Raw genomic sequence first — 23,109 nt, 5'->3', positions numbered from 1 at the left:
CTCATCACTGTACTTTTCAAAAACCATATTTTTGTATGGCTTTCAGAAACATGGGCTACAAAACGTCTGCACTCGATTTTTTCGCAAACAGTGTCTATCAGTTTTGTCCCCTTGCGCACACGGTAGAAACAGGAAGTTAATGGAAAGCTACAGCAAAATAAAAACAAATCGAAGCGAAATTGGCTGAAAATCGCTGCGAATCAAATATGGCCAGTCCAGATCCAAAGTCAATAAGTAACGATTCACGCTGCATATTTTTTAACACTCATTCAGGAGACTATCAATGCGTAAGTAGTTGACGTCAGTTAAACTTCAGCTTTTGGCTAATTAGCTAGTTAGCCGCGAAACGTTTTACCGTTTTTCTCTTCTGGGGGACTCTGCTGATTAAAAGAGAGTAAAAGAAATGTCCCATCCTGTTTTTAGTTAATGATTAGTTGATAAACAAAGACCTAACCCCTGCTTGGTTCCTGCTGCTAAGCTTTGGCACTTCACCCGATTTCATAGGCGTCTCCCATGCTAGCTGCGGCTAATCAACGTTAACGTCATTTCAGAAACCTACTGTGAGGTCCACTGGCTCATTAAACGATAACTGCACTCACCCACACTTAACCAGCCTTACACTGAAACACTACTGTCAATACGTATTGTTAATATATCTTAGTTTATATCTAAGCCGTAGGCTTGGAAAGAGTACGTTCATATGTTTGTCTATATAAAAATGATACGTGAGCCAATTTAGTAATTTTAGATGTTAATTAGAATTTAAATTCATTCAACTCAATTAAATGTTCTTTTTTAAATGAGTGCCACCACTCATAGATTTCTGAGGAAGCGCTGGATCGTTCGTGGGGAACCATTTAGGCCTAAATGATGTGTGCTATCATTGGGCTGCTTGTTTACTAAAACAAAGTTTGTTTACTTTACCAAAACTAGAAAAAGTCGATTTTGAAAAATATTCATTAAATAATCCTGACCACCAAGTTAATGTAAGTAAAAGATAGTCATCATTATGCTGAATACTCATTCAAATTCAATGCAAATTCAGACAAGGCTTAATTTATATTAATGTAAGCAACTTTTCAAATTGTCACACCTTTTATTCTTTCTTTCAGATTTTCACAATGTATACACAAGTCTTTGTTCAAATACATTTTATAATTCAAACTATAAAGAGGCAATAGATTAAACGCTTTTGAGATTTGAGATAAACTATTGTTATTAATTAAAATAATATAACAAGGTTTAAATATACTGAATTTTTAACATTTATTTGCAGTGAGTTTTTTTTGTTTTGTTTTTTTATGGTAGTGCTAGACCTAGAATTAGCGCTTTCTGAGGAAAGAATGCCAGCTAAATGGAGTTACCTAAACAAAGGAAGGAAACTGAAAATAATTTGTCTTGTTTTGGTTATTTTTGTAACGGAGTTGCATTGATTAGAGCGACAGTCTCGATCTGATCAGGACAGAAACACAAAAGACTGACTGACCTTTGTTTTACCCGTGGTGTTCGCACATGATCCGATCATATCACATTCTGTTTGTTGTGTCATATCACTGTTTATTCTCTTCCTTTTAAACGCTAAATAGGTTTTGGTGGCGGGGTTGCACATGGGGTCATGCATAATTACTGTTCTTTAAAATAGGTTGGTGTCAAATAAAATTGTTTAACAATTATAAGAGACATGTATGAAGAAATGAAAGCCACATAAAAATTGTATTTATAACTAATTTTACCTCTTGACATGCAGTTTGGGCATCAAGAAGTTGGGACAAGACAACAGGTCATTTTTGGGGTTCTCAAGAGCTATTTTGTATTTTAAATAATATTTTGGAACCACTTTATAAAGCTAACTTTACATTTTGTTGGAGAGCAAGAGTAGTTTACACAGAAAATGCGTGTTTTAGTATTTTGTGCATGGAATATTTTCAAGTTCCTGGGTGGGACCAGAAGTGTCCTTGTAGAATGGCTCAGTAGCTTTTACTCCACAATATTAATTTATTAGCAGCAGCTGTTTATCCTCCTATAAATGAAACTACTCAGTCTGTTTGAAGCAGTTAATGTTTGTACAACATGAAGGTAGTGCTAACATGTTAATACATCAGTAGTAATTATGCAGTGATAGAATAATGTAACAGAGTTTTATGCAGATATTGGCAGCATATCTGCGGTCAGTGATCCAGTTTTATATTCTGAATATCTGATTGTTGTTCATTGCCCTCTCAAAACCCACCACCTCTTTGAATATTATGGTGTTTGTATAGTGTCAAAATGTGTCAGAGAGTTGTGTTTTTTTTTGTTTTTTTTTACTATGGCAACAGCAGTTGCTTCAGGAAGAACAGTCTCTTCCTCAGCAGGGGGTTGGCAAAGGGCATCATCTGTCTGAACTGCTGAATCTCCTCTGCCTGCCACCAGTCCTTTGAAGCTAATTAAGAATACTGCTGGTGTTTAACCTCCTCAAATTTCCCCATATCACTTCACATCTTTGTTCCTGTTGCTGGCCCTCTGTTCTTTGCGTAATCTGGATTGAAAGTCTGATGGTAGGCTACCGGTACATAGAAACTGCTCCTCTTATCTCTAATCCAAGGCCAAACCCTGCACTCTGGCGGCTCAAACTCTGTGTCATTCCTCTGCTGCTTTGGGGCTGTAGTGGTGTTGAACTGCCTTATGACATAGACAGAAAGCGCAACTGTTAAAACAGCATCTATCAGCCCTGTGCTAATATTTACAACAAAAAAAAGAGACAGAGAGACATGGCAAACAATCACCTTAAACCCAAAGCGGCTTGAGGGTTCAATCAGCACCTCTCTGCAAATTCAAGTGCCAAACCTGGATACTATAAGGCACTAGACATACAGGTGGTATGGAGTGTGCACTCTTTAAAAGGTCATTGATAAATAAATTTATCAGGCGTAGCTTTCTGCCTAAACCAAAGTTGACATGAGCTTGGGAGATTAGATTGGAAAGACAAAATCAGTACTTTTTCTGGTACACTAAATTTGCTTGTGTGAGAAGGTGTGGGTCTCGTGTGCCAGCAGTATCAGGCTGCAGGTTATCATCAGTTCTTGCAGCAGCTCAGCTGCGCTTGATAAAGTGTGCTGCAGTAGGGCTGTCTTGTGCGGCGCCCAGATCAGTAATGATGCAAAGGTAACTGCAATTTCCGGGGAAATAGCTGACTAACCCACATACAGATGTTCCTCAGTGAAGAAGGTAGCTATCTGAGTTTTTGGACAGTTTTTATTCATCGATTTCTTACTTTATCCTCTCATTATTAAAGATTGTGGGAAAGATGTTAATGCACATGTTTTTGTTGGCTTAGCAACACCTTGACAATGAGCCTTTCAGTTTGTGGAAATGTTTTGTTTTCAGACACATTGGAGGGTTTTCAAGCATGAGCGGCCCATTTGAGGTCATGTGAAATCAGATTTAATTTTAATTCTTTAATTAGGCTATTGCAATTTGATTTTGATTTTTGTTTTTTGTGAGCCATTCATAGGTGGACTTGCTTGTGTGTTTTATGCTTCATTGTCCTGCTGCATAACTTAAGTGCACTTGACCTTCAGGGCCAGACATTCTCCTTCAGGATTTTATGGTAGAGAGCAGAAGTTGTGATTACATCAACATCTGAAGCAGCAAAGCAGCCCCTGACCATCACACGGCCACCACCTGGCATGATTGTTACTTGTGTTGTATTTTGAGATCTTTTAGCCTATTTCACTTAGTTAGATAGATTATATTTAACTGATTTGTCAATTGAGCAGGTCTAGCAGTAATCAAGTCTGGTTGCGGCTTTTTGAAAATAAACAGCCTTTTTCCTCAATAATTCAAGTCATCATTTAATACCAGATCAAGATAAGTGGAAGGAGACATATGGCAACAAATATACACCGACCCTCTGAATGGATTCAGCTACATTGGATGCTTTGCAAAGAATTTGGTGGATTTAACACAGTGTGTGGTTGATTACCTTTAGAGCTGAAATCTTTAAGTATTTAACTGATGGGTTCATCAATTAAAAAATATAATTAGCAATACAGTATAGTTTATACACAATCAAATAAGAAAATTAATAAATACTTTCTTGTTCCAGCTGCTTAATTGTGAGGATTTGTTGGGGGGTTTTTCTGACTCAGCCCCCGTGTCTAACCCTTCATTACATAGTCAAAGTAAACAGCCATATATGTTAAAATAAGGCTGTTTTCACTGAAGGTTCATTACTTTGTCAGTTTTTAGTAGGAATGAGACTCAGAGGTAAAACTCACAACTATGATATGAGGAGAAAAATAAAAAATAAAAAAATGGAATTATGAGCTTTTGTACCCTGAGTGTTGTTAACATTCCTGCAGTACTACATTGGAAGTCCTTCACATGAAACGAAGACAACAGGAAGGCCACACAGACAAAAAAGAATGTTTGAAAAATATGCCTTTAAATAAATGAAATCTTTCCTATCTTAAAACCTTTGAAAGTCTTAACTTCTAAGTTATGCATTAAAGGAAGACTTAATTTTTTGCAGTAAATTTCCATCTTATTTTGAAAGGGCTGGATATGACGCAGCATTTGTTTTTTGCGGAAGTGATTATCAGACTGATCGAAGGAGCTCCTTGTTATTGTTGATGTGTCCCTTCCGAGAACACACGTGTTGGATGTGTGCAAAGGGCCAGTGCAGCGATGTTGCATGTTGGATTGTGCGGACATGCCGTTGTCTGTTTTGTATGCAAGGCTTCTGCTGCTGGCTCGTTCATCTACCCAGACTGACAGGACTGACTCACATATAATTCATTCTCATCATTCTTTCGCTTTCTGAGATCAGTTTCAGGTTGCACACAGCTTTTAGCAGAAAATGTAGAGTGTCAGGTTCTAGCTGTGTCTGTGTTTCATTTCCCAAAGCTTCCTCAGAAACCCTTTCTTTATAGTGCATTAAAATAGGTTCATGGACACTGTAGATGTGTCAGGTGCCTCCAGTTTTGATGCCCAGGTTGCCATAAGTGTATGCAAATCCTGTTCTTTTTTTTTAAGCTTGCATGTTTGCATTTATGTACACAAACACAGAGAACACATGCTAGAACAAATGGCAGACGTGTAGCCTGAGCTTATCAGGCACAGCGTTTGTACATCTGATGCTGTACGTGCTTCTAGTGCTTTCCAGTGCTTCCAGTAGATCATACAGAGTACACTACAAGGAGTACGCATAAGTCAGCTGAAGATGTTTATATGATTTATGATTTATATATTTTTATGATTAGTGCACGTGACCTGGACACTAATAAGATTCATTTTTTTTGTTTTGCAGGGGGTGATTTTAACAGTAAAGCGAGCCACAGGAACCTTCTCGTTAGTAGGATGGTGAATATATTTTGACTTATATCTTCCTCAAATTATTCTTTGTGTTCAGGGGTTGATTTTTTCTACATTGCTAAGTATTTAAGATATACAGACTGAGTGATGTGAGAATTTTGAAGACCGTTACCAATATTGGTGTTTGGCAATATAAAAAAGAAATTTGATTTTATTTTTCTCTTTCAGACACAAAAAAAATATTTCTTATGTGTCGTTTATTTACTTGTTTACACCCTGCCTGATTTGCATGGATCAACTGGTAGCTTTGTTTTTGGTGTTCCAAAGGTGTGACAAGGAAGTTGCAGACTGCCCTCTGATGGATAAATTATGCAATGTCAATACTCAAAACATGGTTGAAGGGTGTTTCTCAAATTAAGGATGACAAAAGGATGATGTATGCATCGCATTTGCACTGCTCACACTGATCTAAAATTTGTGCTTTTAACCAGAGCCACAGAGTTGAAGGAGGACTTGATGACTTGATGAAAATTGAAAACAAACAAGAAAAAGAAAACAAAACAGGCAACACATGGGGCAGATTCCATAACACGAGGGATGACTGCAGTATTTTGAGCTACTTTGACAATGAAAATGAAATTGCAGTGCTTGTGTTCTCAGACTTAGCAAACTTGTAGATCAAACCCAAAAATCACCCTTCTGCATCCTGTTTGCTTGACATTTCTTTAAGAGTATTACTTACTCATCCATGAATAGATAAATTAAGGTAATCAAGTGGCCATCAGTGCATTATGTAGTACAGTCAGTGATATTTTCCAACACAGTATGTAGGTGTTAGTGGTATTTGATGTTGGTGATAATTTGCTTAATAGGTCACTGGCCTTTCCACAGTATTACATATTTGGCTAAGCTGCTCATTAGAATTAGTCATATAACATTTATAGAATATAATTAAGAGTGCTTGATGATCTTTTTTGCATTCATTTTTGGAGATGATGTGGGTTGTGTTGGGGTGGATGACATTATAACAGCAAAAAATTCAGTCACCTTTTATAGGAATAATACCAATAATGAACACTGTCCATGTAAAGCTTCCAGTGAGCCTTGAGGTTGCTTATGTAGGTAGAAAAAAAATAGTTGAAAATAGTAATGAAACTAAATAATTTATATCAAAATTTTCTGAACCCCCAGGCTGGTAGCATTAAGAGTTTAAGTGGACAATTATTTTAGTTAGCAGTTCATATATTGGACTCTAGCATTGATACTGCTTTGACTTTACAACATTTAACCCAGGTGGTCCTTTGTTGACACGGATTAGGCCCGCCACACGACTCTAAGCAAGCCGTAGCGGTTTAGTTTTTATTAATTTCAGCCTAAACAAGCTTTCATGCTTAGTGATCTTACTACAAGCTAAACAGTATTAGCAGTTAAGAGTACAAGAGAGCCCGCAGGGTTACGTGCTGGAGTTGTGATGATGTATAGAGCAGTAATTGGTCTGTAATGCTCAAACCGGTGCCCTTGTAATTAGCCAATCTCACTGATGTTTTTCTTCTCTCTCCTCAGCGTTTTCATGCTGTTTGTAATCTGGCTGCTTCGCAGGTATCACTCTTTGGCGCAGGTAAATTTGTACCTACGGTGTTCAGTATGTGTTTGACACTTCTTTTCCTGTTTGCTTCATTGCCAGCAGAAAGATGTTTAATTAGCCATGGCAAATCTTGGCATAATTGAATCCAATTAAAATGCACCAGATTAATGAAATGTGGAGTTAATTGACTTAATGGTCATTCTGCGATAGTGGTTGCCGTCTTGGGTTTTTTTTTTCTTTATTTGTTTTTTCTCTCTCCAAATGAAGAAGTTTAAATATATATAAAAAATGTTGGCTAGCTTTTTCTCCACTTTTTCATTCGTCGAGTCAAAGGGAGTTTTTCTGCAGTATGCTGCTCTTTCTGTTTTGTGTTTTTGAGACCATGTGGAATTTTTTGTGTTTTTTAAAGCCGGTCCAGCAGGAATGTCAGGTTTCGAAGCAGTGCATATTATCCTCTTAATCTGAAGTAAATGACAGCTTAGTGTTGGGCTCTGATGGATCCTATTACCTCTGGAGCAGGTTGCAGGGAGTGACCTCACATCCCTAATGCTCTTCCTCCTCCTCTTCCTCATCCTCCTCCTCTGCTCCTCTTATGCCACATAAACCTTCTCCTTTAGTCCATCCACTTTCAAAGGTTATCTGTCAGTCAATAGTCTTTAGTGCTCTCAAGGCCCTCCTGCGCTCTTTTCCTGTCTCCACCTCTCTCTGTTCACCCCCATCCTCCCCACCCCTCCTGCTCTGTAGCCTTGGCCGGGTCACTGTGGGACGCAAATTGATAAAATACCCTGTGTGTGTGTGTGTGTGTGTGTGTGTGTGTGTGTGTGTGTGTGTGTGTCTTTTTGTGTGCAGCCACTTCCACACTGTGTTACCACCTTTACAGGCAGAATTTAACCAACATCTGGCGAGCACAACCTTCCCTCCGGAAATTCTGCAGCGTACAGATTATTGATTCATTTCATATAAAATACAATGATTTTGCTCTAAAGCGAGTGGAAATACGGAGACTCTCTCGTATCTGATATTTTCACTGAGTTGTCACCAGGGATCCCAGTCTGTCAGTTACATCAGTGATCATTTGAACAATAATTTGCCCCTTCTCTCTAAGTGAATATAAATACGCAGTCTTTTTTTTCCACCTTGGATGTTATCTTAGAGAATAATCCTTTGTCTTTTTTTTAATTTCCACTGTACAGAAGATGATTCTTAGCCTGACTGTAGCCGCCGCCTTTGACAGCATAGCATATGTCATGGTGAGTTACTCTTGTGTCTTCCACTAAACACACACGCAGTCTTTTTTTGTTTTCAGCGGTTGTAAAAATGTAAAACCGTGCTGCTTTTCTTTCTCTGCCCAGGGTGAGTCCCAACCAGATGGATCACTTTGTGATTTCCAAGCCTGGTGGCTAACGTATTTTGGTAAGAACAGTTTAATTGAGTGTTTATTGGTGCAGTTTGCATGACAAGCATGTGTAACAATAGACATCAAGCAAAGACATCAGATAAATATAAGGGGAGTTGTTTGTGCATTCAAGTGAGCTTTCCACTGTTGATCAAATAACTGCTACAACCCTGCTTTTCGGTATTAAAATAGATCCTTAAATCAGAAATATTCATTACTTAGAGATGCTTACTCATATGTTGGTAATCAGTGTGTTTTTTCTCAGTCATAATATGAATGGATATGTGCTTTTGTTGCATTTGGCATTGTGATTGTGGCTATTCTGTTTTATGCTATGGATTTAAAATTAATTCAGGGACTGTGTCATAGATAGCCAGATAAAATTCCGTTAATTTCCACCCAGCGCGTCCTACCCTGAGTTCTCCAAAAAAGGCAATGATCATTGTTGCTAACAAAGTGGTTAGGCCGGCTCAGCTTTTACAAGTATTCACACACAAATATGTGCCAAGTATGGGTGTGTAATATTTGCGACTGTGTTTTGTAGTCATTGGCCTGTTGCTACCTTTTTAGTGTACCTCCTTCAAACCAGAGGGCGGTGCATTAAGAAGTGTATGAGGAGACGATTCTCCGCCAATGACAATACAGGACTTCTGATTTCATTTGTGACAACCGGGCACACCTCAAGGTTCTTAGTGTTCATTTGCTTCAGGATTCTCGGGTGTATTTGCTTTGCTTGCATTTGTTGCAATTAGCGTTGATTAGTTTAAAGATTCTTAGTTAGGACTGGCTGTTAATACGACGCTACACCAGGCTCGTTTTATTGGTCTCGCTGGCAGACACTCACCTACACGAACACACACGCGCGCGCAAACACACACTCAGATTGATGCAGGGTAATGGGCGGTGAGTTAGTGCTGCAGGGTTGGTGTGTGTCACCTTGGTTTATCATGAGGATCCTCGCGCTGAGGACAAACGGGCGCACATAAACACCAGCTGAACCGGCACTTTGTTCTGTAGCACAGCGTCGAGTCTGGCGGGAGCCGCAGAGCACAGCTCCGCTTTTAACTCCCACCAATAAAATTTTATGAAATGTGTTTGAAATAGAGGAAGGCGGTATCAGGGGCAGCAGCGGGACAGGAGGTGAAGCCGAGCTGTATGTTGTCCAGCTCGAGAAAACCTTTGGCTGCCTTCTGCTTATGTAAAATGCATTAGCTATTGCAGTGATAGTAATTTATTAAAATAATGACATAAACAGCCATTCTTCTTCTTTCTTGGCAATTGCACAGCAATCCCAAAGGTTCCCTAAATATAAGGGGAGCATGCGTAGTGGAAAATATATTTGTGTAAATGCGAAGCTGTCCTTCTAGACTCTTCCTCGTCTCTGTGTACACCCATTTTCCCGTGCTGCTGACTGTGCCTTCCTTCTCCTTTCTTTATACACTGAACAAAAATATAAACGCAACACCTTTGTTACTGCTCCCATTCCCCATGGGATGGACGTAGAGACCTAAAATTCATTCCAGATACACAATATAACCATCCCTCCCAAACAGTGGTCACAAATCAGTCCAAATGTGTGGTAGTGGGCACATCTGCTATATTGAGATAATCCATCCCACCTCACAGGTGTGCCACATCAGGATGCTGATCTGACATCATGAGTAGTGCACAGGTGTACCTCAGACTGCCCACAACAAAAGGCCACCCTGGAATGTGCAGTTTTGTCTCACAGCAAAATGCCACAGATGCCACAAGCAATGAGGGAGCGTGCAATTGGCATGCTGACAGCAGGAATGTCAACCAGATCTGTCGCCCATGCATTGAATGTTCATTTCTCAACCATAAGCCGTCTCCACAGGCGTTTCAGAGAATATGGCAGCACATCCAACCGGCCTCACAACCGCAGACCTCGTGTAACCACACCAGCCCAGGACCTCCACATCCAGCAGGTTCACCTCCAAGATCGTCTGAGACCAGCCACCCAGACAGCTGCTGGAACAATTGGTTTGCACAACCAAACAATTTCTGCACAAACTGTCAGAAACCGTCTCAGGGACGCTCAACTGCATGCCCGTCGTCCTCATCGGGGTCTTGACCTGACTCCAGCTCGTCGCCGTAACAGACTTGTGTGGGCAAATGCTCACATTCGATGGCGTCTGGCACGTTGGAGAGGTGTGCGCTTCACGGATGAATCATGGTTCACATTGTTCAGGGCAGATGGCAGCTGAGAATGTCCCAGTTCTTGCATGGCCAGCATACTCACCGGACATGTCACCCATTGAACATGTTCGGGATGTGCTTGACCGGCGTATACGACAGCGTGTACCAGTTCCCACGAATATCCAACAACCTCGCACAGCCATTGAAGTGGAGTGGACCAACATTCCACAGGCCACAATTGACAATCTGATAGACTCCATGCGACGATGTGTTGCACTGCATGAGGCAAATGGTGGTCACACCAGATACTGACCGGTTCTGGGTCCCCAGACCCCCAATAGTGCAAAAAACTGCACATTCCAGGGTGGCCTTTTGTTGTGGGCAGTCTGAGGTACACCTGTGCACTACTCATGATGTCAGATCAGCATCCTGATGTGGCACACCTGTGAGGTGGGATGGATTATCTCAATATAGCAGATGTGCCCACTACCACACATTTGGACTGATTTGTGACCACTGTTTGGGAGGGATGGTTATATTGTGTATCTGGAATGAATTTTAGGTCTCTACGTCCATCCCATGGGGAATGGGAGCAAAAACAAAAGTGTTGCGTTTATATTTTTGTTCAGTATATCTTCTTTTCATTGTTTTAACACTCGCTGTAGTCCACTCCGCCACCTCCACCCCTGATTACCCTGCCCCTCACTTTACTGCTCTTTTTTTCTCCCTCCCTCTCTAGTCTTATCTCCCTTCTGCTTTTCTACAGTTCATCATTATCTCTCTTTGAGCTCCCACCTCTCATCCATCACCCTAAGCTAGTTTCCCTCATATTACTGCTGAATGGGCCTTCATTTATCAAAAAGTGGAACACATGCACACACGCGCGCACACACACACACACACACACACACACTCACTCTCTCGCTCTCGCTCTCTTTCATACATAGGTGTATGTTTGGACACACGTTTGCAGGTGCATGCTGTGTGGCAGCGAGCTGTGTTGTAATTTGACCTTGGTGTTTTTCTGTGTGTGTGTGTGTCTGTAGACTGGAGTGCCTTGGCTTGGGTTTGCCTCATCACACTAAACCTCTACCTCAACCTGGTCGGAGAAATAAGCACCAACAGATATGAAATGTAAGTAGGGAACTACTTGAGGATCTTTTTTTATTTTATTTTATTTGTATAACTTCTTTTGATTTATCGTTTGGTTTGCTGTGTCTTTAAATGTCCTTTTTTCTAACCTGCTTCACAAAATGTAAATGTATTCAAATTGTAGTGTTTCAAGAGAGCAACGACAATTCCTCATATTGGAGAGGATGCAATCACTTGTTTATCACTTATCAAAGATGTCACTGATTGTATTTTTTTCTAATCTTGCCAGTTATTAATAATTTGATCAGTTATTTAAATTTAACATAATCCGTTTATCCCTCGTGTGCATGAACAGTTCTTTTTCTTTCTCTCTGTGTCCACATTTGAATGTTTATTTGTGTCTTATTTTGGGCTCTTCCTCCTTCGCGTGTGTCTTGTATGTCCATATGCATGTTTGGTCTGCCAGAGCATGTGTCTCCCCACAGAGCATTGACAGACCCCTCCTCCTCCTCCTTTTATGTTCCAGCCAGCCGACACTCTAATTGAAAAGGGAGTGAGTGTCAGCCGTTAAGTGCGTTCTAGTGTGTGTGTGTCTGTGTGTGTGTGTGTGGGCGCGCATACCCATCTTCACGCTTTGTGGCTCTATGTCTCTATGTTGCTGTCGCTCAAACTCCCATGAGCACTTTCCATGGCGCAAGTGTGAATTTGCCTGTGTGTGTGTGTGTGTAATATTTTTGCATTTTTAATGCCTAATGAAAGCTTTGTGAGAGAAATGCACAATCTGAAGGGGGGGAAAAAGACGCAACTATGCGTGCTACGTCAAGCCAAATTGTTAATGGGCGTATCCTGTTGATGTGTCTTGGTGGTCCAGAAAAAAAAGTCCCACCCTTGTGTGCGAGAGGGTGGGCCATTAAGATGTGTACGCCACCCACCACCACCCCCATGGGAATTTTCCTGCATTGATTAGCAATACGCCAGACAATATAATGGTGGTATAACTCAAAAGGTGACGGTTTTATGGGTGCTGGCAAGGGGCAAACTTGGAGGCCAAAATGAGCTTGCTTCAGAGCCTTATCTGCTGCATACCTCTTATAAGTCCTGGGGGAGCAAAGTGGGAGGAGGATATATCTGTATATTTGCGGCTGGTCGCACATGATGTGAAGAGGGGGAAAAACACAGCGCTTTAATAGTAAGAGCGAAGCAAAGACGGCGTGTCAGTGGGGCTCTCGTGTGTTGACTCTGCGGAGAGAAGCTGCATGTGTTTAGGAGGCAGTATGTGGCTTTGCATCCATACGCAATTACGTCTCAGCCCCCTAACCCAACCTCCCACCCTCTCGCTCTCGCACTCACATTCACAGGGACGACACAGCGCGATGGTTTATGAATGAACAAACTGCTAGAGGAGATGGAGAATGGAGGCCGGATGATCTAAGAATGATTGAAGTGGATGCAAGAGAGGATAGGAAGTGTGCACACGCGCTCATGTGTGTGTGTTTGTGTGTGTGTGTATGTGTGTGTGAATGTTTATGAGGATTTGAAGTAAGAATTTGCGCAAACCGAATGTGCTGGGCGATAGAAGCTAAAGGGGTGGGGGCGATAGAGGAGTGGTGTGAGGCAGTGAGAAATGAGATTGAGCCTCGAGAGAGATTTCTATATGAGCTCGTGCGTGTGTGTGTCTGCACACGTGTGGGTGTGTATGCAGGTGTGTGAAATGCAGCACGCATAGCAGTCCTGCTGTGCCTCATTAAGCCCATGTTGAGCGCAGCTCCGGACCTCGTCATCTCCCTCTCAAAGCATTGCAAGTGTGTGATGCGTGTGTTGCAGCGTGCATGCTGGTGCATGTGTGTTTGGGAGGGGGTGGGGAGTGAGGGCTCTGTGAGCTCTCAGCATTGATTTCCTGACAAGCCCCCCCACATATGCACCAGTTGTCATGCCATACACTGGCAGCACCGATTTCACCGTTTGTATCCTCCCGCCTTGTCTTTCTTTGTTTTGTTGTTTTCTTTCTGGCCTCTTGCTTGCTTGTTTTCATCTTTCTCACACACTTCCTTCTCATGTTCGATCTAAAGACAAACTCTGTCTGGATCCATATATTTACTATGTCTCTCTCCCGCCTACTTTTCTGTTCTATTTAAACCAGCAGCCTTTCCTTTCTTCCTGCTCCTCCCACACACTCAGGGCTGTCCATCAGCAAGAGGGTCGGGGAGAGGGGAGCGTACAGTGCGCCCCAGTGAAATAGAGTGATAAAGTGTGTGTGTGTGGGTGTGTGTGTCACACAACTGGAGTGGGATTGAGCGTGTGTCAGCTGTGTCACCACTGCTCGATTGACTGTACTCGGAACAAGTCAGGGCAGGACTTCCACTCTATTGACCAGGCGACGCTGTACGCTCTATGAAGTATCGACTCCCACACAGACGCCGAAGACACTGGCGCACACACCTCGTCTGGCACACACACGCTCAAAAGGCCGTCACCGTCACTGTTATCATTTTTCATCGATAGCCTGTATGAGGCTCTCCAGCCTCCTTAACCTCCTCCCTTTGAAAGCAGACTGTTTTTATAGTGCACAAACATATTTTAGGTACACAGTTACACTTAAATTGTCCATCCACTAGGATCCCCTTGAGTGAGAATCTGCATCCTGCTTGTGGTTTTGATGCAGGGATTTCCACTGAAAATCATCTTTTCCCCAACAGTTAAGCTAATTATGGTTTATATTACCATGAGTAATTGGCTGTCTGGCTGGTATAGACATTCGTCTGGACCTGAAAAATGACCCTAGTGTGAGTGCCAACAAAGGGATGAAGTGAAGAAGAAAAGAATTGATTTATTTATAAGCTTTTTTTTTTCCAGGGAAAAACCTGCCGAACCCTCTGTGCTCATAATGAAATAAATGTGTTCCTTTTATCAGGTTTTACCATCTGATGGCGTGGGGGGTACCTTTGGTCATGGCCTCGCTGCCGCTGTTCAAGGGTTACTATGGCCCCGCAGGAGCCTGGTGGTGAGTACGCCCCAGCTAGAGTGTAGTTTTTGTGTTTTGTCAGCTAGTGACCGTGTATTTTCCATTAAATGTCTTTTCTTTCAAGGGAGGCCACAGCACTGGCCTCATTCCAACTCTAGATTTGCTTCAACCATTATAGGAGTTTATGTGCTTAAAATTGGCAATTATCAGCACATCTGATCACAGTGCAACACCTCCTCGTGCTCTCCGGTTCTTGTGGTAAATGGGAAAGGCATTATTTGTTTGGAGGGTTGTTAAAGGGGGTGAGGAAAAGTGGAAGAGGCCAAGGAGAGGAGGCAGTGGAATGAGAATTGGGACAGAGCCTTAATCTCCGGGCTCGGCTCTCTCTTTCCACTCTCGGCTTATTAATAGCTACAGCTGCACAGCTTCTCCCCTCTGCAGTCACACAAGTCTCTCTTCCGCTCACGCTCTCCCTTTTCCTTTGTAACCCCCTCATCGCTCTCTCTCTCTCTCTCTCTCTCTCTTCCCCCAGCTGGATCACAGACGATCACGTAGCCTGGAGATTTGGGATGTAAGTAGACCCTTTCAGCACCGCCATCAAAGCTTCCCCCACTGGGGGAGATGGGGAGGAGGAGGGAGGAGAAGGGCTGTCTCTGCGGGGAAATGTGAAGGGTTGCATGTCAGGGGAGCCTGCAGGGTTTTTTTCCCCCTTGGTGCAAGGCCAAGAAGTGTGTGTGTGTGCGTGCGTGCGTGCGTGCGTGCGTGCGTGCGTGTGTGTGTGTGTGTGTGTGTGCGCGTGTGTGGATGTTCCTGTGTCTGCCTCTGCCTTGTCAGATTTAGGGGAGTTGCTACACTGTGTATTTAAGTGTTTAGGACGGCTATGAAGGATTATGCCTGTCTACTGCTTTCTGCAACTGGCCCTAAGTCTGCAAGGGCTCTGCCAATCTGCCGGTGCAGACACGTAAACACACACACACATACACACAACAACACTTTGCTATGAGCCAAGGTAATCGCGTTGCTGCTCGCAGCATCAGCAGGGAATCAATCTTTTTAAACAAATAAGCACACAAACGTATACACACACACAGAGGGAGACTCACTCAGACAAATACACACACGCACACATATATAGAGAACAACACATAGCTATCAGCTGTGCTAAACGAGCCCATGTCTCTTTTATCAGTGCTCCTCTGCTCCCCGGCTCTTTCTAGTTTTCCACGCTGTCGTGGCCCAGGGGGACGAGCCGCTCAGAGGATCAGGGAATCTTCATTAGCCTTAATTACATCAAACCAGACGAGAGATTAGAGGCCAAGGCAGCACCCGTCAACGGACAAAAACACATGCACTCACACACACACACAGCCTGCTGACACCTTGTGGGGGGCAGAGGCTGTAACATTAAAGGTGAAAAGTGGAAAAGACGGGAGGGGTAACATACATAGTCTAGTTGGACGGAGACAGGGAATTATTCAGCACGAGAAGGAAAGAGGATCGGCATTGCAGGACGGGAAGGAGAAGGGAGTCAGAGAAATAGATTGTCCTCGTGTCTGCCCACGCCCTGTAGTGCGTCTTCATCAGAGTTCAGCGAAGCGCACGGGCAGAACAGAGGAGGCAGGGAAGGTTTGATGGAGGAGGGGGTGTGCGAAAGGGAATGAAAAAGGAAGGAGAAAGCAAAGCGGAGGACAGGGCTGTGTGATGAAGGTGCAGAGTTTCAGGGCTTGAGTCAGCAATTGGAAGCACTCGAGCTTAGCTGAGTCAACGCTCTTAGAGGTCCCCCATCGGTGTGTGCCACGGGCCCCACTCAAGCATAAGGCTGAGAAATAACAGTGAAAATAACTTTGCAAGTGGAAGTTAATGGTTATGTGGTTGTTTTAGCTGCATTGCTTTACAGATGTTACAGAAGTCTGTGGATCTGATCAGTACTTTGGTTCAGATTTATGCAAAAATGCGTGCAGATTTTCTTACAAAATGCATTTTTATACCTGTGATCATTGTTATATTCTTTTGCAGCACTGAAGTTCTTCACAGCGGCAATGCAAGACTTTTTTTTATGCTGCCCATGTTTATTTACCATTTTGTCCACACCTGAGAAAGTGTGCATAAGGGCACTAAGAGTTAGCTTGGACTGGACACCTCATTTCTTTGCTTTTGGTCATCATGTGTTTCCAGTTATGTTTTTATTAGACATGCCCCTAAATTTGAACCTAGCCTATGTAGTAATTTCAGTAAATCTCCTATTATTATAAAGTGCTGTCACTGTCGGTTTTATATTGCAGTCTATGAGTTCGGATGTAACATAAGTGGGGGCTTGTCCGGGATTTGACCCATACCCATAGATCTCCTGACTGATTGATCTCCTGGCTCTTTACTTCAGTTCTAACATGAGGCTACCATTTGTGGTTTTAAATAACAACAATTTTAGCACTCACACGTAGATCTTATGCTTACTTCAAGTATGTAAAGGTCCAGGTGGGACAGAGCGATGTTAATTTGATGATCAGTGGGTAAATATGAGGCTCCATTTGAATTCAGTTTGCTGTCCATTTCTGTTGTGTTCACCCAATGACGCTGCACGCTTGGGTTGCCTTTAAGTCAAAGCACCTCTAGCTAGGCTGTAGATACCTTATGGCTTTTCCATTAGTGCATCAAGTGAGACCCGACCTTCACCCTGAACACACTTCTCCTCCTTCCCTGCTTCTAAGTCTCCACCTCTCTTTCTGTCTGTCAGGCCATCCTTTCTTGCGTAAGTGGTTGATCGTGATCTTTCCCTGTGTGCTAGGATCTCCCGGGTCAAAGCTGACGGCTGCAGTTGATCATTAACCTGCATAGACGGGTCTCTACCATGCTCTCGTCTTCTAGCAGGCACTTCAATTAAGACTTCTTTCAACCGAGCCTCATTCTTCACTTCAGAGCCGTACTGGAGGGAAGGCCAGGCTAAGGCCGAGTGATTGAATTTGTGCACATCTGCGATGATCTTTCTTTCTGCCACTTTCAGGCAATCCACTCTTGCTCACTGTTGTCCTCTGAAAACCCCACTGTGGTTATCCGTATTTCTATCCATCTTTCCCTAGTCGATCTATCGGGTGCAACGAATTTCTGCTGTTCCTTTCATTCTCACTGCGACCTTATCCCTCTGCTTGCCTTTTAATCACCCAGAGCTTCTTTCTCATTTCTGCTCTTTCTGGTCCTGAGCCGCAATCCGCAGTCATCTATCCACCTTTGCATCCTCTTCTCTATTCATCTCATCACTTTTATCATCCTCTGCCCACTCTGAATCTTCTCTCCCTCTGCTTTTACTTCTTTCTCTGTCTCTCGCCGTCTCCCTCCTGCTCTGACTCTCTCTCTCCGGGTAGTGCTCAGCTGTAGAGCACAGCGGACTCTAATGGCAGATCATTATCATGCTAATTAGAGCACTTTGTAGCTGCCGCCCGTCATTCTCTCCTCCTCACAGCCCCCCACACTATCGTTAAAAAGGCCATCCCTCCTTTTCCCCTCTCCACCAACCCACCCACCCCCCAAGCTCGTCTTTCCATCATTAACAGGACGTGCGCTGGCGTAATTGGACGCTGTTTATTCCGGAGAGCGGGTTATTAAATCACACCGGGGTGACGCTCGCACAGGTCTCCCCCTGAAACGCTTTCATCAGTGTCCCATGCCGTTATTGAACCTGCACAGATGCACACATGCAGATGCAGTCATACCAGCTTTCAAAGACAGGCAGTATCCTTTGTCTGCCGATGTTCCCTACAAGACATAAAGGCACATAAAGGAGCCTTTCCCTCAGCCTGTTTCCTGCATTGAAACAAACGCCTACTGTATCGGATTCCTCCTCCAATAAAAAGTTTAATTTAATAATGCTCAGTGAGTTTCTTTCAGTCCTCGGGCATGGAGGACAACCATGGGTGAGCACAAAATAGACAGACGAGTCAGTGTTTCGGTTTGGAGTTGGCGTGTTCGTCCAGTGTCTGCGTGAGTTCTGTCTGAGTAATCTGGCTTCCTCCCACAGTGTAAAAACATACACATTAGGTTAATTTGTGATTCTAAATTGCCCATAGGTGTCATTGTGAGTGTGAATGGTCATCTGTATCTATGTGTTAGAACTGGGATAAATTGCTAGCCTGTCCAGGGTGTACCCTGCCTCTCAGCTGGGGTTGTCTCCAGCCTTTCCACCACACTGAATTCGATAAGCAGAGGAAAATGCATGGATGGGTGAATTATTGGATGTTTGGATTCTGCATTTGCCTATGCCAAGGACTTTGATGATCTCTGTTGGACATTCATCCATTTTATAAGCGTGTGTCTGTAAATTTAAGGGTCTGAGACAGACTCTTTGTTTTAATAGTCAGCTGAACCATTTTGTCTTATCATGAGTGCTATAATTACTCTTGGTGGCCTTGTTCAGTACTGTCCAGTATTTTTTGCCTGTGTCAAGTGCAGGTGCAAGCCAGAAAGTTGTATTGAAAGTTGAATTTGCATGCATAGGACGACACAGGTGGGGGATTGGCCAGTCATATTTCATGTCAGCCCTTGAGACTTCTTTAGATATGAGGTAGGTGACAAACACAACAGTTGTGACTGCTCAGGGTTACCTAGACTGAAAAGACAAGTTGTGACCAGGAACCTGTATATCAAAGTGAGACAAAGACCTGTTTCACAATTACAGGGAGAGGTTGAAACTCCTCTGAGCTTCCCTCCCAAGAGGTTGCATAACATAAGACTGCCATTCCACCAAAAGTAATCACCTTCATTTCCCCTGCTCGTCTTGCTCGCTTTCATCCGCTCTGAAATACCTGACATATTATTCTCCCACACCTCCCCTTTATAAATTGCAACCCTTGTCCCATAGGAATGCCATGCATTTACAGCATTGTGACTTTGCTGGAATGATCTTTTGTTCTTCATCTACCTCTTGACTCAGTATGTAAAACTATATGGAGTGAGGTCCAGAGTTGCCTCGTCAGGTTTTTTTACAGTCTTTGGTGACTGTGTACATACTGTGTGCCCTTTACGCATCAGCTGTTTAGAATAATGCTTTCTAGTGTCAGCCAGCGAAACAGTCTCACCTGAACTGGTTATGGAAAAAGTACTGATAAACTCTAACCTTTAATTTCTTTTTTTTTAGCTTAAGTTTTTACCTGTTAAGTTGATATAATCAGCTTCTTAACAAACAACTGCCTATTTAAATTCCTTCTTATAGGGGCCTACATTATTATAAGAGTAATGTGCCTGTCTGCTTGGTGAATGCATGTCGTATATTCACGGCCCATTTGTTCTTTCTTGGTCGTTTCCCATCCTCTGAGAGAAATAGCTGCCTCCTCAGCTTGTAAATGCTCTTAAGTGTTTACCAGCAAGTCTTTAACTATATTTCCTTTTGGTGCTGAGCAAGTAGCACGCAGTGGACTTCAAGACATTTTTTTCCAAAAATGCAACACTTCTGCAAGTAAAACTGGTGGCCAACAGCTAAAAATTGAACTGCAGAGCTCTGTAAAGCTAAGGAAAGCAGCACAGAGGTGGTCATTTGCTGTAGCTTCTTTCCTCCAAGCGATGTCGTTTACTTTATCATAATGTTTTTACATAGTCATGTCATAAATGTATGTTATATAAATTTGTAAGTTGGTGTATACACTCATATTGATAACGCTGCCTAGAATGAAAAAAATGTATCTGTAGGCAGATCATGAGCAATGATTTTATGCGACACGCCAGCTAAACATAAGCTTTTATTTAAGTCTGGACTAAATCCTATAGCAACAGGACACGTGGCTTGCTTTTGTGTTTTCCTAAGGTGTGAATTCCTTAAGAATGCATAAGAGTATATCACCATAATCATAACTTTTGATATTGTTCATGTGATTTCATGTCACACTTTCTACAACTGAAGCAAGGAGGCTAAAGAAACAACCTCCACCGACAAAACAGCAAAAATGATCTTTTAATAATGTTTCTCGTTTGGAGTTTTGTTATTGATCTGTTACGCCTGTGCTTTGCAGATGGTACGTGCCTCTTTTCGGCCTCATCTTCCTGATGATCTTCTGCTACGCCAGGATCATCTGCGTGGCCAATAAGAGAGTGAGTACTCAATATACGTCTATTTCAAGACAACTTAGCCGAACGTGACGGCGCTGTGAGCTTTTAAAACCTGGCATTAGTGGAACTGCTCTGTGGGTGTACTAATGGGGTGGGGGTGTAAATGTTCTCACTGAAGTACAGATATAAGAAAAAATTCCCCAAAACACTATGCGCTATGAAACGATCCTATCCTGTTGATCAAAAGTCATGTAAAGGATAAATGTGGTTTGTGGAGATTTGAGAATGTGTGGCATATACTTAGCAAAAGTACATGAATTCAGACAACTAGACACATTTAAACAATTGTGATAATTTCATAGTTTGCTTTCGTTTTCATTTTCGCTTCCAGTGCATTTGGAAAAGGTAATAATGGTTGTTTGAATGTCAAGCAGCTCTTTAAGGAAGAGAAATGACTACAGGTCAAAACTGCTGAGATACAGTTTACAAGAAGCTTGCAATATTGTTTAAAGGTAGCAAGGAATAATCTCATCTAACTTTTTGAGTGAGAAATGTGTTTCGTGATGCATTTCTGGGGACTTTTTTCATACTGGAGTAACGGTGTCATAAAATGTCGTCCTGGTTCTATACTTAAAGTAATTTATCAAGCAAGAATACCTTTCTTTCACTTGGTGCAGCTGCTACATTGTGCCAATTTCTGCTTTTTTATTCATTTTAAATTGGTTTTTAAACTGATGCTTGGACAAAACATAAAATATAATGGCTTTGATTTATTAATTATGCTAACATTTACTTGGTCCAACTACTAGAATATGAGGATTTTATGCTTCTCTAATTTTTGTGTGACTCTAAATTGTCTACTTTGGCTAATTGGAATTGATGTTTGGGCAAATAAACTGTCTGAATTGATATAATTGTGGACTTTCAGTTCTTGTGTGATGGGCATTTTTTACCGTATTCAATATTTTGTACTGCAATCCATTAAATTGTGCAGGAAATCAGATAAGTTCATTTACCACTTAGTTGATGTGCTCACCATGGTAGCTTGTAGTTTTGCGTGGCTCTTCATCGTGCTCGGTGCTGTAGGAGCCCAGGGGCAGCATTCCACAAAGTTCGCATAGCTGCCATTCCCCTGATCTGACGACACCCCACACTGCGGCCGCTGGAACAGCGACGGTAGACTTGCGTTGCCACAGTATGCTCGTGAGCGTTTGACGTGAAGGGAGGACGAGACCAAAGCCTCATCAGACTCACAGTCGTTGTGTTGCTGTTGAATGTTAGCATTCATTGCTTGGGCTGCACAGGGAACGGTGGAGTGAGAGAGATTCTGCAGATAGCCAGGCTGCAGGAAGACGACAACGGAGACAGACAGCAGGTAGCTGAGAGGCAGGGAACGGGAAAGAGACTACACTCTTTATCACACCTGCGATAAAGAGAATGAATGAATGTCGCTGGTTTCCAACCTGCATCTCATAACTCATTCAGCTCACAGTATTCAGCTATCACTCCCTCTACCTCTTGTCTCTATATCTGTTTCCCACCTTCCTTATTCTGAATCCCTTTTTTGCATTCATTTGTCACTCTCTCTCTCTCTCTCTCTCTGTGTTCCCGCTCATTTTCTCTTCCCCCCCCCCTTTTCCTTTCCCCCTCCGCGTCTGTCTCCCCCTTTCACTCTGCCGTTTTGCTTTCTCTGTCGTATTTATGAAGAGCTCAAGCCTTATCTCTTTTCAGCTGCAGGCTGTCTCACTTGAAAGAATTTCAAAAGCTTTGAAAGCAGGGTAGGTGGCGACGCTATGGAGAAAGGGATAGAGACGAATAGGCTGAGTGAGGAGAGGTGGGATGTTAGCTGGACGGAGAAGTTTTTCCACCTTCCGATTTCACCGAGGCAGATGGGCGTGGCGAGGGAGGGGGTTCCAAGTCCTTTACACCCAGATTGTTTAAAAAAACAAAACAAAACAAAACAAAAAGAAACAGGACACATTCTGAGTGGCTGTGCGAGCTCATAATAACTGGAGGGATTTGAAGGCTAATGAGTCATTTCGGGCCACACAGAGAGCTCTGGGAGTGTGTTTGTTTTACAGATGCAATTTGTACATGTCCACTCCCTTCCTTCCAGCCCTCACCCCTCAACACGCCACTAGCATAACCGCTTCCCTTTCAGTAGCGTGGCTTAAGAGAGACTGCAACGAAAGCCGGGTATGTGGAGACCTGGCCAAAGCCTAATGATATTGCCACTTATTATCAGCGTTTGTTGATTTTGATGGATAGCGGTGCTCAGCTGGGCAGCAGAGGGCTGCTGTGGAAACAAGTTGAATCTAATGACCAAACGGCTGTCCTTTTTTTTTTTTTTTTTTTATCCCCGCACTGCACAAACACCACGGTCATGCATAGATTTACAATGACAATCACGTCAGCACCGAGAAACCATGGCAACATTGAGTTAATAAATAGCAGAATAGAAGAGCTGTTAGTGCATGTTGTTCATGCTGCCTTTTTGTTCATGCGTATGAAGCTCGCACAGGGCCTCCAGAGATTTGTCTCTGATGTCTTGGGTTACATAAACCTTCTGGCTTCATACAGCCCCCT

The 23,109-nt window shown here is 42.7% G+C and overlaps 1 protein-coding gene across 2 annotated transcripts in view; it reads left to right on the top strand.

The window, feature by feature from the left end:
• Positions 1 to 111: 111 nt before the first annotated feature.
• The window catches only part of LOC308410362 (cyclic AMP receptor-like protein A), a 52,882-nt gene continuing 29,884 nt past the window's right edge, over positions 112 to 23,109 (top strand). Inside the window, exons 1-9 of one of the 2 annotated variants that reach the window (XM_080903648.1) lie at positions 112 to 287; positions 5,291 to 5,343; positions 6,859 to 6,913; positions 8,074 to 8,130; positions 8,233 to 8,293; positions 11,483 to 11,570; positions 14,440 to 14,529; positions 15,023 to 15,061; positions 20,487 to 20,565. In XM_080903648.1, coding sequence (XP_080759774.1) covers positions 207 to 287; positions 5,291 to 5,343; positions 6,859 to 6,913; positions 8,074 to 8,130; positions 8,233 to 8,293; positions 11,483 to 11,570; positions 14,440 to 14,529; positions 15,023 to 15,061; positions 20,487 to 20,565 — 603 coding nt within the window. In that variant the 5' untranslated portion in view covers positions 112 to 206. The remainder of the gene's footprint in view (positions 288 to 5,290; positions 5,344 to 6,858; positions 6,914 to 8,073; positions 8,131 to 8,232; positions 8,294 to 11,482; positions 11,571 to 14,439; positions 14,530 to 15,022; positions 15,062 to 20,486; positions 20,566 to 23,109) is intronic. The other variant, XM_080903649.1, reaches the window with a different exon arrangement.

This window comes from Rhamphochromis sp. 'chilingali', assembly GCF_963969265.1.
Source record: "Rhamphochromis sp. 'chilingali' genome assembly, chromosome: 14".
Classification (NCBI taxonomy): domain Eukaryota; kingdom Metazoa; phylum Chordata; class Actinopteri; order Cichliformes; family Cichlidae; genus Rhamphochromis; species Rhamphochromis sp. 'chilingali'.
The sequence above is the reverse complement of the archived record's forward strand: the minus strand, read 5'-3'. Positions and strand labels throughout refer to the sequence as shown.